This window comes from Lutra lutra, chromosome 3 (assembly GCF_902655055.1).
Source record: "Lutra lutra chromosome 3, mLutLut1.2, whole genome shotgun sequence".
Lineage (NCBI taxonomy): Eukaryota > Metazoa > Chordata > Mammalia > Carnivora > Mustelidae > Lutra > Lutra lutra.
In genome coordinates, this window is record NC_062280.1 from 52,845,794 (window position 1) to 52,863,590 (window position 17,797).

The 17,797-nt window shown below is 34.7% G+C and overlaps 1 protein-coding gene across 11 annotated transcripts in view; it reads left to right on the forward strand.

Annotated features, from left to right (window-relative positions):
* GALNT13 (polypeptide N-acetylgalactosaminyltransferase 13) overlaps positions 1-17,797 on the forward strand; it is a 549,504-nt gene that overhangs the window by 364,257 nt on the left and 167,450 nt on the right. For all 11 annotated transcript variants that reach the window (XM_047721767.1, XM_047721766.1, XM_047721773.1 and 8 more), the window contains one exon: positions 3,820-3,937. In XM_047721767.1, coding sequence (XP_047577723.1) covers positions 3,820-3,937 — 118 coding nt within the window. The remainder of the gene's footprint in view (positions 1-3,819; positions 3,938-17,797) is intronic.

Here is a 17,797-nt window from a genome sequence, read left to right on the forward strand (position 1 = left end):
AGAGGCAATGAAAAAGAAAACATGGGTTTGGACTCTGCCTCACAGAGAGGACAATTAAAGGCATACAATGAAAGAGCTTATATAGGTAAGGAGTATAGGAAGGGGAAAGTTCCACTGAGAGGTCCTTGGGAAGACTAAATATTGGGACAAAAGAAGATAATTATTAAGTACACACATCTACAAAACAGTATTCTAATTGTATATAATACTCATGTCACAAACATGGAATTAGGAACTTGAGGCAGCCAGCAAGGAAAAGGAAAAGGAAGGGATAGCAATAAGAATCATAAAGTGAATAAGGAAAACCTCTCTGGAAAAAATGCAATTGGAGCCAGGGGTGAAATGTGTTTTAAGCAGGGAGGTTGAATGGTGTTCAAATGCTTCCAAAAGAAAACATTTTAAGGAAAGCCTATTGAAGTTCAGAATCAGCGGGGCCTTTTCAGAAAGAAGTTATTGTAGAGGTGGGAGCAAGATCCAGATTCCAGTTAGAAGGTCAAGAGGAGTTGAGGGAGTATGTAGAGAGCATCCTTTCAATGAGGTTACCAGTGAAGGGAATAGAAAATATATATCCCTTGTTTGAGTGAGTAGTAGGGTGGAGTGAAGAACTTTTCTGGCTTAGAATAGGACTTGATTGAGCAGTACCATAAACTCTAGGGGACAATCTAGAAACCAAAGGCGTAAAACATAAATGTAATAGTCAATGAGCAAGTGGCTGAAAGAATAGTCAGAAAAGAGCTGGTTGAGGGCAGAAGAGTGGATGTTAGCTCACAATGAAGAAGGAGATACTCTTTGCTCTGAGGCAGGAGTAAGGAAGAGGCCATGAGAAGACACAGACACATACTGAGACTGGAGGAGTTTAGAGTTCATGACCGAGGGAATTTTGATTTTATGCATTGCCTTAATCTTCAGTTTTTTTGAGACGAGTCCAGAACTTTTAGGTAAGAGTCAGTTAAAAAAATGAGACTGGTGAGCAAATTAACGCAGATAAAAGGATTGTTAGCTGTTCATAGGCTAAGCCAAGAGAATGTGGACTTGACGTATTACCAGTTGACCTCATCTTAATACTTTTTCAGTGATTCTCTGGCTCTGAGGAGCAGAAGTAGATAACGCAAGGGTAGGTTTACCCAGACACTAAAATTTACAAAAAGAGAATTGGATCAGATAAGGGAAGGCCGGAGAACTTAGGATGCTAAGCTGTTTTTTTCACTGACCTGACAGAACCTTAGAGAGCGAGTAAGAGGACAGAAAGGAGCAATTCCTAAAGGGGGTTTTTATGTGAGAATGAGTAGTTAAGGAACCCTAAACACAAACGTAGAATAAAAAAAGTGACTGTTGCAGGATTGAAATAGGAGCAGTTAAAAAATAGAAAGTTGTGTTCTGAGAGGCAGATTTCAGAATTCAACATCTTGGATCTGAAGTAGATTGAAATGATTTTGAAATGAAATGAGGGTGTGTGTGAGAAGTCAAAATTAAGCGAAGGACACTCAAGACCAATGAATGATTATCAACAACAGCGATGACAGATTCAAAGATACACCACCTAACCTTATTAACTATTTGTTATGTGCTGGGAATTGTGCTAAGTGCTTTACTTCTACTAACTCAGTTCATCTTCACCTACTCACTGTGTGGTAGGCAGTAGTCACAGCTGTTGGGCTGATTATTTCCTCCCTCCCCAGCCAATGGGTTAAATTGATTAATAGGGTTAGTCCTTACATAGGTTTTTAATTTTCTAGGCTTCCTGAATGCTTAAGGTCCACACAGGCATATGCAAATAGTTCATTAGGGACAGTACAGAAGAGTTAACTTAGAATAGAACATGTTGCATAACACCTGGGTATGGCTGTAGATATTATATAAGGCACAGTCTCTGGACTGTTTGAGAGAGCTGACATTGCAAATCCAAAAAAAAAAAAAAATCTCTCTAGAAGCATCTGTCTTCAGAAAATACAGGACTTTTTTTTGAGGAATTGTGACTTTATGTTCTTATTTTTGTTACTTTTTAAGCATAAGTGAAACTTTTGAGTCATTCTTATGGTTAAATATATAAATTATTTTTGTCATTTATTATACATTTCTTATATGTTTGTAGGAATTATGATCAACATTAAAATGAAATTCAATGTATGTATTTAAGCTAAATGCATCAGTACTTGATTAGTAAATAGAGAAGTGGGTAGGCACTCTGAACTGATCATTAAAAATGCATCACTTAACATTCTTAAGCACTTGGTTACATTATGATAAGATAATTGCAGCAATTTTTGTTCCTAGTTTCATTAAATGGACTACCCAGCACTATTACACCTTGTATAGTTATTACCGCAGAATTCCAAAACCCCAATCAGGTGAGGGTCGTGGCTACTCCATAATTACCATCTGTTTGGCTGTGTTAGTGTTTCTCATTATAACTCAGAAGGTCAATGATACTGTTCATGATAGCAAGGCAGCAAGACCAGAAGTAATAAAATAGTTCTGAGACTAAGGAGGCTCTGCTACTCCAGCTGATGGACAGTTAATTGCTTGAGTATAAAACAGTGAGAGCACTGGGAGAAATAGAGAACTTTGCGATATGGTCGATATCCAAGTACAATATTATTCGGTTTTTCAATAAACTACATTGTTCAGTTAGAGGACACGAGCGTATCCTGTGGCAGAAGAGGATATAATCTTGAGAAAAGCAACGTTTGTTGTTGTTTTTTTCGCAGTCTCAGACTACTTGGATGAGCATTCCAAATCCCTTAGACCCGCGTTTCTCCTCTTCAGCAGCACATTAGAATCACCAGGGGACTTACGCATCAGGAAAGATGGCGCCCCACCCCAGGCCAATTAAATCTGAATCTGTGGAGAGCAATACCCAAGCATGGAAATGTGTTTTTTAAAGGTGTTTCGGGGGCCTCTAATGTGCTAGGAAGGTTTAAAACCTCTCTTCTAACAATTAACATTAAAAAATAATAATTGTCAGTATAGATAGATCCATTTGTGAAAAATTAGAATTTTCTATTTTAGTTTCAATTTATATGGCTTATATAGGAAGACTTGCATAGTTCATACATTAACCATTGACTTTGATTAATCTCTTAAAATTAAGTAATCCTTTATAAACATCTGACTTCTTAGTTCCTATAGAGAAATTTCAAATGTGAGAGTCAAAAGGCATTTATTCCTAGGAAAAAGTTTTAGATGCTGTGCAAAATGTTCTTTTTAATCAAATGGGATTTATGTTTATCCATAGGGTTGTGTGATTAACTCTATCATTTTACTTGAGTAAAGAGAGAAATAAGTGAATAGATGTAAAGCTCTTACCTTTAAAAAAATATTTCTGTAGCTATTGTTAGATACTTATTGCCTATAAATATTTTATAGTGTTTAATATTTTTATGTTTAAATAGATTATAGATCATTTCATAGAGAAAACATTTCCACAGGTTTCTAGAATTCACATTATAATTATGTATAATTAGGTGACAAAAGATCACAACTGGTGAGGCTAAGAGCACTAACTTCTCTTCACTATGCCTTTCGGAGGGAATATAGATGCCTCTCTCTTAAGTGGCCAGTGTTCCTTCCATATTATCTATTTATCACCTGTAAGAAGAATAGAGACTAATCTAAATTTAGTTTTATAGAAAATGTGAAATAAATGCTACTTATCAATTTTAAAACCTCTGGCTCCTTGGCTTTATGTTTCCAGTTTGAGATTTTTGAGTACTATTTTTTTTTAATTTAAAATGTCTCAAAACTATTTGCTATAGTCTCATTAAACTCCACACATTGTTTTCAAAAAATATTCTTTTCTTTTTGTTTTTTTTCAACTAGGACCCCTACTATGGCTGGTGGCCTATTTTCTATTGACAGAAACTACTTTGAAGAGATAGGAACTTACGATGCAGGAATGGATATCTGGGGTGGAGAGAATCTTGAAATGTCTTTTAGGGTAATTCCATTTTACTTTATTTTTTTAACTCTGAACACACTATGCTGTAGCATGCACATATAGACCCAGTAATTTTTTACTGTCAAATCTTTTTTTTTTTGTGAAGGGATGCAAATTACTGATCAGTTGGTCATTTTGATACTTATTTAGAAGCTTTGCTAGAGTCTTTTTGCATGCAATATTTACTATTAAATGGGAAATTATAGCTCTTTTTAAAGTTTTCAAAAATAATTCTTTTATTCACAGTGCAAAGACATTAGGGCTTTCAGTTTTTGAAATAAAGAAGGGCTTTATTTTTTTAAATAAAGCATTACCCTTTAAAATCACATTGTGTTTTTGAACTGAAACTTGGAAGTATTTATGTTACCTGAATTTGCAGGTGCTGCCTGAGGTTATTTTCAAATACCTTTAAGAATAACCTGTGGTCAAAGGAACTCTGGATAATTCTGCAAGTAGCATGATTGATTTCACAATTATAGACATTAGTGTTTGATGAATCAGTTTGAATAATGCAAATTCACTTATTAAAAGGCCTTCTGAGCAAATGAATAGTTAAGGATTAACTTCATGCATATGATATTGGAAAGCATATGAATAATTTTTATATTTTATTATATTTATAAATCTAAAAAGGCATAAATGTGCCTTCATGCTAACATATGATAAGTGCTAGAATACTGTTTTTTCTTCAAACCACATATATTATTATTTTTAAATGAATTAAATTAATGATATTGTTGTTTTCTTTCTTCGTAGAATTTAACATGAAATATTCAAAACACTGTATTGATTTTGCCAAAATCATGTAATAAAATTATTAGAGTTTAGATATAATTATCTGTGAAGTGCAAGAGTTGTAACTTTTAGTTTCTCATTTAGAAAGTAAAGTTTGTTTTTCACTAACAAAATATAATTATATGATGTGTAAGAAAAGTAAAAATTTTAGAATAAGAATTACTTTGAATTTATATAATACGGAATTTAGTGGATCTCAGTAATCTGAATTATTTTAGAACCACTAGAATGGTCTTCTTATACAATTTTTTTGCCATAAACCTTCCTTATAGCCAAATGTCTGAGAACATCATTAGCTAATGGAGTTTTGTTCTTTCCATATTTGCTTATGTACTTACAGTCAGATTAGAACTTGCCCCATGAGATTTAGCACCATACTCAGGAATGTCTTCTTGACATCAGGCACATGATATATCTTTGCACAACCTTTAGGGACATTTGGGGACCCAACCTTTCCACTTGGTGTAGTTCTCAAAGTGAAGAAAATAAGAGATAACGGTTAAAAAAAGAACAGAGGAGTGGAAGGAAGGAAGGAAACAAGGAAGGGAGGAAGGCAGTATATTCAAAAGCTGAACAAAAAATTTTCTCTTTCCCTGAGATGTAGCAATGAGAGTATTTACCCATTCATTAGCCGATGTTCCTTAGATGTTGTGCTGGGATTATATAAGGAAAAAAATCAATATAGCAATATTGCTATTGTATGTGATCCTATTACCTACCTTTTTTCCCCTTACCTATTTAAGTTTGATTCTCTGCCAGTGGACTCCCCTTACTTTCATCGCATAGCTTCCATATCAGATGGATGTTCTCTATCCAACTAATTGAAAGCTATGTTAGGGAGCAGCTTAGTGGACTCATATGAAAAACCAGGAGAACATGATCAGAAAAGGCAACAGATACATAAATGCACCAAAAAGGAAGATTGGGGAATATGGTAGGTGAAACAGATACCAGGGGGACAGACAGAGTGAATGCAACTGGTGGCCATAAGAATGATCAGATCCCTGGAAAATGACACAGGAGGTTAGTTTTGATTGGTTGTATGAAATTACGAAGAAATAAAGCACAGTAACACCCCCTTATATGTGGTTTTGCTTTCCGCGGTTTCAGTTACCTGTGTTTACCTGCGGTCAACTGTAATCCAGAAGCAGATGATCTTCCTTCTGACGTATTGTCAGAAGGTTAACAGTAGTAGCCTAATGCTATGTCACAATGCCTACATCATTAACCTCACTTCATCTCTTCATGTAGATATTTTATTATCTCGTATCATCACAAGTAGAGGGGTGAGTACAGTACAATAAGATATTTTCAGAGAGAGAAAAACCATCCTTGGTTTCAGGCATCCACTGGGGGTCTTGGAAAATATCACCCATGAATAAGGGGAGACTACGGTAAAAAATGACTGGTTTGAATATTTTTAAATGAACCACTGGCTTTAGTTTCCATATACTTCCAATAGAAACAAAGTATTTATTTTGCTTTCTGTTAGACTCTTCTCTTTCTATGACTTGAATGTAAATGTGTTCTTGATAGTTAATACTCTAGCTGAGGACGATACTGAGTAAGAGAAAATGCTAGGACAGTATATTACAAAAAAATGAGACTCTCCCTTCAGAATAATTTCATGAAAAGATATGTGACCTAATGAAATGATAATATGTTGGGGATTTAAAATCAGAAAACCTGAGGCTAATATCCGGGTCAATCATTATGCAACAGACGTATGTTGAGCATGTAGTATGTGCTATACACTTTTCAGATGCTGAGGCTTCAAAAATGAATAAGGCATGATGCTTTTACTCTCAAAGAACCACATTTCCTTGAGAGAGATACATAGGTATTATTGACAGTAAAATGCAATGATTTATTTTTAAAAAATCTGTATGAGATTTTCTTGACTCTGTCATATTAGTATAGGGAAATCACTCAACCTCCATTGTGAAAAGGTGAATAAAATAATAGTGAAGTTAATATTTTACAAAATATTATAAAATATTACAAAATATTATACATAATATTTTATGTATATATTATAAATAATATTTTTATGTATATAATATTATAAATAATATTTTACAAAATACAACTCTAGTCTGTGTAGGTGGGATAAGTAAAAACCATAGAAATATTAAGAGCTTATAAAATATTAGCATTTTGTCTGGCCCTAAGGAGTTCAAGACAATCCAAAAGAATGTATTTGTGTAGATTTATTTATAACAGTAGCACTTGGCTTTTGATGCACTGAGTATTATAAGTACTGAGAGGTGTTGAAAATGAGATGAAAACTAGAGACCTCCTAAGAAAGATACATCTTACCTCTTACACACAATAAATTTGAATATGGTTTCAAAGGGTTGAAGAATCCCTTGACTTCTCAGGATGAATATCTTTAGCATAAAATAATAGTGACTTGTAATACTTATAAAGCTTATAAGCGGAATAGCTGAGAATTGAACTCCAGCATTCTGAGACCAGTGGCTATGTTACTATTATATCACTACTTCCCCATTAAGATTTATATCTTCATAACATGACAGTCTTAACAGCTGATAGTATTATCAAGAGAGAAGGGAGGAGCTAACAAGCAAATGTAATCTTCCTCCACAGTTCTGAGATGGTTGTCTCATCTAGTGATCTTATCTTCCTCTTATAGGCTTTAGCCTCTTAGAATAGATGATACACATCCAATAGGTGTGTGAATGTGTACAGGTACATCCTAATGCTTCTGGAAACTTGGTCTCATATATTGCTCTCCACTTCATTATATAACAATCAAAATAAAGTAAATCTTAAGAATACTGTTTAAGCATAAATGTTAATTTATTTAGCCGATGTTTATTGAGTTCTTATTCATTAGTTGTATGGGATACAGTTGTGAACAAAACAGACAAAATTTTGTGTCCTTATGGCACTTATATGTTAGTGGAGACAAATAGTAAACAAAATAAATAAATATGTTAAAATTTTAGTGGTAAGTGTTAAAGAGAAAAAATAAGGGAAGAGGAATATGAAATGTAGATGTTAGAGATGGGTAGGGGTTGAAATTTTAGATAGGAAGAACTCAGAAATGAATATCCATGTAACTGATGACAAAATGAACCCAGTATGGTATGAATTTATCCCTATCAAAAGAGTCATCTATCTTTAAGTGATATTCCTGATGCCACCATAAGCACTACCCAATAAGCATTATCCACAAAAATCCTTGCTTTTCATGAGCAATAACACGGGAGCAGTATTCCCAAGAGTGGACAATGTCTTATCCGTTTTAAAATGAAAAAAATCTGCCATTGTTGAACCAATTGAGGTCATGGAAAAAGAGAGTAAGAAGATAGTCAGAGGATCATCTCACTTCTGTGAGAAGTAGTCTAGTGGCTCTAAGAATGTGGACCAGGCAACCTGGGCTCAAGATGGCTGGAGCACTTCCCAGCTGTATAAATTTGGATAAGGTAGTATGTCTTCTAAGCTCTGGTTTGTTTATATCTGGAACAAGGGAAATTCTAACACTTTTCTGATATGTTTGTGGGGAAGATTAAATGAGGTTGTATAGATAGAGCTAAGCACCCTACTTACCACACATGAAGTGTGTCATAAATGGTGGGTGTTATTCCTGTAGTGATTGTAAGCTATGCAACTTCGAGCAAGTCATGACACTCCTGAGCATAACTTAGTAACAACCGTGGCCTTAATAATCCGACCTTGACTACAGATAATCAAATGAGAGAATATACATGAAAATCCCTTTAAAACAAGAATATGCAATACTTACACAAAGTGCTTCTGCTCTAAGTGTTAGTCAAGGTGTGGTTCTAAATCTCCTACCCAGAAAAGAGATTAAAATTTTAGAAAAGAAAAAACTTTCTTTTTAGACTGCTGCAACATCCTTTAAGATAACTACAGACATCCTTTAAACATTTACCCATACTCATATTATTTAAATAAAACACTGGAGTTAAAAAGTGTTATCTAGACTTGATGTAACAGGTACAGGGTTCACACACACAGACACACAAACACACCCAGATCAATCAAAAATGGAAAAAAAATATGAAATAATTGTTTCAAGGTATTGGATAGCAGGTCATGCAGGACAATGGTCTGAGAGAGGGGAAAGAAAAAAGGAGAGCCCTTAAGTTTGCCTCAGCTTATGGCCTTGAGAAAGTGTCTAGATGTCAGCTACAGAAGGGGGATCTCAGCAGATCCCAGCTGACTCCTGAGTTGAAAAGACGAGGCCAAATGTCTGGGAAGACCTAGGCAGCTATAATTTGGTGGACAGAATATGGAAAGGAGAAAGTTGCACAGATAGAACTCAGGAAATACTGAGTGCTGATCAGTGCATATGTGTGAGAAAACAACGAAGATTAAGGGAAAAACCATCAGCAAGATTAGAGGTCTCATTACACAGTGCTCACTTAGGACCAGCAAGAGTGCCTGTGTACTCTGCAGCCAGGGTGATTCATGGAGCATGGGGAAAGATCAATATTGGGAAACTATATAATACACTTCTAAATAGCCCATGGATCAAAGAAGCAGTCAAAAGTGAAATTAATCATATTTTTTAGCTGAATGAAAATGAAAACACAGCATATTAAAGTTTGTGGTACGACTAAAGCAATATTTAGGGGAAATTTATAGCACTAAACATGTGTATTAGAAAGAAGAAAATGAGATCTAAAATTATTGACTTCAGCTTCCACCTTCAGAAAATAGAGAAAAGGAGAGTAACCCCAAAATATATATGAAAAAGGAAAAAAATAAAGATTTGAAGAGGAGATTATGAAATATAAAAGAGGAAATTTTAGATGAAAGGAGTGATATCAAAAGCTGTTTCCTTGAGAAGATAAATAAAACTGATAAATTTCTAGCCAAACTTAATAGGAAAAATAGAAGAGACAAATTACCAATACTGAGAATGAGCAAAGTAACTTTATTATGGCCTCTACAGATATTTAAAAGGTTATAAAATAACACTGTTAACATTATGACAAGAAACTTGACAACTTTGGTAAAGTAGACTACTTTCTGAAAAGACACAAACTATCAGTGTTTGCAAGAAAAAAAATATATCAAGCAAATACCCCAATATCTAGTAAGGAAACGAAATCTGTAGTTTTTAAAAAAATACTTTTTACAAAGGAAACTCTATTATCAGATGACTTCACTGGTGGATTCTACCAAATATTTTGGGCAAAAGAAGAACATTTCTACACAAACTTTCGAAAGTTGAAGAAGGGATACTACCTCCCAACTCAAACTATGAGGTCAGGATTACTCAAATAGCAAAACTTGACAGGCATTACAAGAATAAAAACAAAGCAGTAGAGATGATAGTTTTTCAGTACACAGTGCTAGAACATCTGGCTATCCATGTAGACAAAAATATCTTAGATTCATACCTCACGCCATATAAAAATTAATTCAAAATACAAAACCTAAAATTATAAAATTATAAAAGAAAACATAAGAGAAAAACTTCTGACCTCTGAAAAGTAACCCATAAAAGTACAACAAATTAGAATTCATCAAAATGAAAAATGTTTGCTCTTCAAAGCCACTGTGAAGAGACTGAAGGGATACGCTTCTGAGAGGAAGAAACTGGCAACAAATAATTTACCTGATAATGGGCTTGTGTCCAGAAACAAACAAACAAACAAACAAATAAAAGCCCTCTCAAAACTCAGTGATAAGAAAAAAAAAAGAATCAACCCAATAAAGATGACTCAAAGATTTGAATAGATACTTCACGAAGGCAGACCAAAAGATGGCAAGTAAGCACATGAGAAAATCCTTAATATTATTAGTTACTGGATAAATGAAATTAAACCCATAGTGAAATCACACTACCCATCTATTAGAATAGCTATGATCAAAAAGGACCGTGTTGGTAAGAATTTGGAAGAACATGCAAAAGAGGTGGGAATGTAAATGGTAACAATAACTCTGAAGCATTTTTACTCCTTTTTTTTTTAAAGATTTTATTTATTAATTTGACAGAGAGGGAGAGGGGATGGGAGAGGGAGAAGCAGGCTACCCACTGAGCAGGAAGCCCAATGAGGGGCTCCATCCCAGGATCCTGGGATCATGACCTGAGCAGAAGTCAGATGCTTAACTGACTGAGCCACCCAGGCACCCAGTTTTATTCAAGATTTCTTTAGCAACTCCTAGGTATTTGCTCAAAGGAAAGAAAATCATATGTCCATACAAAGAGTTGTATACTCATGTTCATAGCAGTTTTATTTGCAATAGCCAAAAGCCAGAAACAATCCAAATTTCCATTAAAAGGTGAATAGATAGGGGTGCCTGGGTGGCTCAGTGGGTTAAAGCCTCTGCCTTCGGCTCAGGTCATGATCCCAGGGTCCCGGGATCGAGCCCCACATCAGGTTCTCTGCTCGGCAGGGAACTGGCTTCCTCCTCTCTCTCTCTGCCTGCCTATCTGCCTACTTGTGATCTCTGTCAAATAAATAAATAAAATCTTTAAAAAATAAATAAATAAAAGGTGAATAGATAAACTGTGGTATGTCCATACATGGAATACTACTCAGAAAAATAAAGGAACTATTGATAACACCATATAACATTTTGAATTTTGAAATAATTGCATTGTCTCATACTGACGTCAGACAAAATAGTTTACATGCTGTAAGAGTCAGTTCATACAAAATTTTAGTAACTGCAAACTAATCCTTAAGTGACAAAAAGCAGACAAACTGTCTAGGAATAAGGTATTGGGAGGGGAGAGAAGAGGCAGGTAGAAGGAGGGGACACATGAAAACAGTTGGGGGTAATGGATATATTCGTTTATCTTGATTGTGAGGATGGTGTCAGTTATACAATTTAAATTATGCAGTTCAATGTATGTTAATTATACTTCAGTAAAGCTGTCAAAATATTTACACACACACACAAACTCACTCTCTCTCTCTCTCTCTCTCTCTTTCTCTTTTTCTCTCTTTCTCTCTGAATGGATCCACCAAGGAGAAAGAAATGAAGAGAAAATGTGTGGATGGTATCTAGTCAACTGTAGACCTATATACTTTAGATTCTCATTATATGTTAGCCCAGTTACTTTAAAATACCCTATTGATGGGAGTCTAACAGCCTATCTCTCAGGACAGTTGTGTGGATTAAATGAGACATTGAAATTTTTAATAAGCTGTACTGTACTATGGAAATACTAATTTTATTGTTATCATTACCTTAAAAATATAAACTATTTTTTTAATAACCGGTATTTTAATCAGCAGGATGAAATAAACGTTCTTTTAGTGCCCCAATTTTCTTTTTCTTCCAAATCACAATGAAAACAGTGGTATATTTATCTGAAGGATATAACCAAGTGAAATGTCTTATGATGTGAAATCCATTTATTTCCAAATTGCACAAGCAATGAAGTGGAAAGAAAATGAGAGCTGACATAATAAATAATGGAAAAATGAAAGGCAAAGGTTCTAACCGAGCAGAAGAGTATGGTAAATGAGGCAAAAATGTTTGTAGACTTTTGGGGGATTATAGTATGCAGGTTCTTGCCAGTATATAAAGAAAGTAAAGAACTGGGGCGCCTGGGTGGCTCAGTAGGTTAAGCCTCTGCCTTCAGCCCCGCATCAGGCTCTCTGCTCAGCAGGGAGCCTGCTTCCCCCTCTCTCTCTGCCTGCCTCTCTGCCTACTTGTGATCTCTCTCTCTCTGTCAAATACATAAATAAAATCTTTTTTTTTAAAAAAGTAAAGAACTATCTAGAAATGCCCATACAATTCAAATATTGACAAGCAAAAATATCAGTTATAAGAATTTCTTAGGCAGAAATAAATTTAGACCCTGAGATCATAACCAAAGCTGAAGGCAAAGGCTTAACCCACTGAGCCACCCAGGCACCCATATTCTCACATTCTAAATCTTTAGGATCACAAATATCCTAATGCTTTTGGGGACGTAAAGCTTTCTTTTTCAAGGGTTAAGAAATCATCATTCTCTCAGAACAATATTTGGTTGATTGATTTATTCAGCCAATAATTAACATGTACCTGCTATGTACTAACCAGTGTACTGGCTACTAGAGGTAGAGATGTAGAAATGATCAAAACAGGCTGCCAGGTCTTAACTTAATAAACTCTCCAGGAGTTTATTTGTTGATGAGGCTTTACATTTAATAGCACTGTACAGAATTCTTTTATACATGTGATGATAATGCATCTCAACATGGGTTAAAATATGAGGAACTTTTTCCCCAGTTAGTTTTATCTTTAATGCCTTTGATAATGTCTGCATTATACTTCAGATTACCTCTCTATAACAGCCAGGTATCAATCTAACCTCATTTTACCCATCAATCAATATAATAGATACATACTTAGACCTTCATTAGACACTGTGGGTGGTATATATGAGATGTAGCTCTTCCTCTGTCTTAGAAAGTCCAGTATGGTCTAGGTGTTCTCTGAAAGTACAGATACAAAGTGCATCAAGTTCAAAAGAAGGAAAGATTTCTGTGATCTAGGATAGTCTGGGAAGAATTTATAAATTAAAAATCTAAGGATCTTGTCGTGTAGACAGCAGGGCAGGAAAGGAACAGGGTCTAGAAAACAGTAAGCTCTCAGATGTATACTCCTATGGTGCTTCTTTGTGCTTTCAGCCATACTTAAGTTTAGGTTAAACTATCTGGTCTCCCCACCTTATGTTTTCCCTCTTGAATATTACATGAAGAACATGTAACTAACTCATTAAATACGTATTTTGCAGAACTAGGATTCAAGTGACAGAATTAATAAAGTATTCATTAAAAATGATGAAATGAACCAATTATTTTTACATACCTATATCTGATCCCTTAAAGATTTCTAGGACAGAATTCCCAAACTCTTGTTTCTATATATGTGCATTCAGTTGGGAAACCTAATGCTCTTTACTAGCCAAAATTAATGCATTCAAAATTGAATTCATGCACTTTTTATTAAAGAGCTAAATTTAAATCTCTATGGTAACCACTGCAATAAATGTGCAACATCTTAAGCTATGATTATACTGTCACACTTAGTGATATCTATCTTAAGTACATGACTACCAATCGTTTTACTGTTGTTCTAGTCAACCAGAAATGTAGTTAAAAAAGGAAACCAATTATGACATTTATTTAAATAAGGCTGACTGATTTCAGCAATAACATTCTAGATACTAGGAATGATTCTTTTGAAGGTGTGAAGTAATGTGGAGGGAGGACTTTGATCCAACTGTTCACAATTTGAGTATTAAGTACCAGTAAAATTGAGTTTTTAAGTATCATTTAAAGGTAGTAGTAGATCTTTTTTTTTAAATATCATTAAGTTTTTTATTTAAATTTATTTGGTATTTATAGACTTCTAATGTGTAATTTTTAAATTACCCTTTAAAAATAAATCCAAATGAACAATCTTGCTCTGTCTGCAAAAAGTCAAACTTGATGAGTTAAAAGTCCTTAAGATCCTTTATAATCAAACTGCTCACTGGTTTATAGTTCAAATAGGATAAAATTGAAATCAAATTTTGGTGTAGAATTATTAGCACTTCTTGAATGCTAAAATATGTTTCTGCATTAACTGTTTCAATTATGAGAGGTTTGACTACATTTTTCTACTCATCCCATTACTTCACAATCCTGTAATATGCAATTCTAATTTTTTGGTTTTGTTCTCTAAGAGATCAGCCAAATTCTTTGTGTTTATATTTAAATCCTGGCCATCTAATTTTATAGTCTATAACTTTTAATTGGCCAAACAAAGCTATTGGGGTTTGAGCAATTACGATACCTTCTATAACTTTTGAATTAACATGAGAAGATTTAAATAAATTTTTCCCCACACAAATTCCATAATAATGTAATTGGATAGTGATTAGGACTGATGTAAGATTCGCTCCTTGATCATTTCTCTGACCCTGCATGAGAAAACCCCAGAAAGTACAAATTTTCTTTTTACAGTTGGAGAACAGAAGGAAACTCTTGGCTCTTTAAGGTCATGGAAAGTTAAAGATGTACCTGAAGAAGCTGGAAATGTGTTGCAGTGTCGAGGTAAAGTATAGGGAAAGTGACAGATTTGAGAGTTAGCGTTACAGAATTTATAATTAAATGAGCATGTGAGAATCGATGAGTTTGCCAAGAAAGAAAATAGGGAGAGCAGAATAGCAAGGCATGTCCTTAGGTGGCACCTACATTTAGGGGTGGGAGAAAAAAAGAGAAACTGAATGCTAAGTCAAGGCTGTCAGAGCAGAACAAATATATATCACAAAAACTTAGAAAGTTATGGTGATTGTCAACAGTGTCAAATGCTGCAAAGAAGCGAGAAAGAATAATGAGAGCCCGTCAAAAGCTTTATGAGCAGTTGCAGATCATAGAATCAAGATACTAGAATATAAGTTGTGAAGAAAATTGAATTGTGAAGATATGTAGAGAAAAGAAAAACTTTAAGAAGTTTCCCAGGAGGTAGGGAAGAAAACACATAGTAACTTGAAGGATAAATATGACAAAACTGATTATTTTATATTTGTTGTTCTTTTATTTTGTCATAGGGAATAAGATAAAATATAAGCTGATAGGAAGTATTATTAGAAAAAGTAGGTGATATTGAAGAAGAAAGAGGAAGGCACAATTGATGAGATGAATACTTACAGGTGCTGAAAAATATTATAGATACTAAAGGACATCTGTGCAACAGTTTGTAATTTGTACCAGTTTTATGTTCATCATGTTTTCCTGTGCCCTTACCAGAATAATGTGGGTGAGTTGTCATTACTGTCTAATTCTCTAAATAATGGTTTTGAGTTTCAAAGAAACTAAGTCATGCGGCTAGAAATTGGCAGGGCTGAACATTAACCCCATGCCCTCTGCTCCTAGTTTAGTCCTCCTCTATTCTGAGTTCAACATCCCAAGGTCAGGGTTTAATTTTGAAGAGAAAAGTTGCCTCGTTTTCCTAAAGAAGAAACTAAGGCAGTATGAGATATGTCAAGGTGGAAATGTATAGAAAGTCAGGTCAGATGTTCTTAAATTCAAAAAAAGTAGAAAGGCAAAAATTCTCCACAGAGACAATGATCTTGATATCCAGGTTTGTTAAGAGGATCAAGGTTTGGATAAACACATCTTCTTTAGCAAGCATTTTAAAGAGCATTGATGTTCTCTATTAAAAAACCTTTAAATGTCACAAGAATGACATCTTGCAATTCTAGTAAAGAAAGACTGGAAACTTACCTTCATTGTGCTTTAACATTGTATCTGGTCAAATAAACTTTGCCAAACAGCACTGTCCTTGTTTGTGAGAGAGCAAAGTATCAAGCTAATGTGGCGATTTTTGTGGTTACTTTTTCACTCCTCTTTTAAAGTATGAGATAGCCAACATTGACTACTACCAATTTATTTTTAAAAGACCGAAAACTGTTAAAGTAGAATATTATCTTCCTTCATAGTGGGTCTTATGGATATTTGTAATGAGTGCTGGAGGTGACATCAATATGGATATTTTTATATGTTTCACATTTATCTCACTAAACATTTTTATGGCAAAAAAAAAAAAGATGCCTGTAAGATGATTTTTGGAAAGGAATCATAGTTTTCCATTGATAGAATTAGAGCTTTATATGGGCTCCCGAGGGTAAGTATTTATCTGAAGCAAAACTTATAGCTTCCTATAAAAATGTCTCAGGTCCTTGACAAGAAACAAAATGTCTCTTGCTGACTTAAACTAGGAAAAGAAAATTCTGTCCATGAAAGGATTACTGTTAGGATAAGTACCTCTTAAAACATTTCTTTTCTTGTAGGCATGAGAGACTACTCTTCAACTGTCAGATGCAAATTGATGACTGGACTTTAATATGTCCTGTACTAACAGTCACAACTAGATGGGCTGTGAGCTACTTGAAGACAGAGAGCCATGCTTTTTTATTCTTCCTCTATGCCCCAGAGTCCAGCATGGTGCTTGAGACCAATATAATGGCTAGTATATATTTGCCGAATGGACACCAGCCAAGGCCTGAAGAAAAATGCTTGAGAGGGGAGAGCTTATTTCTTCCTCTCAGGTTTGTCCCAGGGCCTTACATTTGAAAAGCATTTGACCACTTTCCAATTTAAACAGGAAATTTCATTTAAACTAAAATGCTATGGCCACAGTCAGGTGAGATGGACAGTTTTTAGATGGGAGATTGAATAACTGAAGGATAACTCTTTCTGAGGTACCGAGTTTTCTTCCCTCACCCCATCCAAGTTCTTTTTAAGTATCTCTGGCATCTGCAAGAGAGCAGGAGATATTGTCACACACTGCAGCTGGGTACCCAGGTGGTCTGCTGATATTCAAAGAGGACTGTTCTGGCATGAATTCTAGTGCAGCATCACACAGCTGTCACGAACTGCTCTGTGGCTAGAAGCGGCAGATGTTACTGTTATCTGACAGGCAATCAGATCATCAGACATGGGAGGACATCAATGTAAAATGCAAAATATCTGACCCAAATATCATTTAATAAATCACAGACCCTTTCCATCCAGTTCTCAAAAATCTCACCTACATGCAATTTTTTTTCCACATTCAAGATTTATTCATAGGATTAATTATACAATGAGGACAGCACACTTCCAATAATTCTACTTTTGTCTTGGTTAATATTCCCCTAGAGAATTCCACTGAGAATACATCCAAAACCTCTAGAATTTATCACACTTTAAAATCATTAATAATTGAAAAATGAAAAAATGTGACTGCCTCACATATTATTTCTCTTGCTCTTTTTTGTATGACTTATCTGCTTGCACCAATCTATGCTAATATAAAAAGCAATATTTTTTGTAAATATGAAAAGCTAGACGCTAATTTTCTTAAGCAGAACTACCTTATATTACGTAGCATTTGCAATATCCGATAGGCTGCTTTATGTTCTTCATTTCTTGCCTGCTCTACTTATACATGTCATTAGGCAGAAGATGGAAGATTTGCCATAACACAGTGAGGATCTAAAGGAGAATTGGGAATTTCTTCAATATCAGCAGTCCTGATAAGATGTGGAATAATGACAAGTAACAATTCTCCTGATACCAAGAAATACAGTAGTTA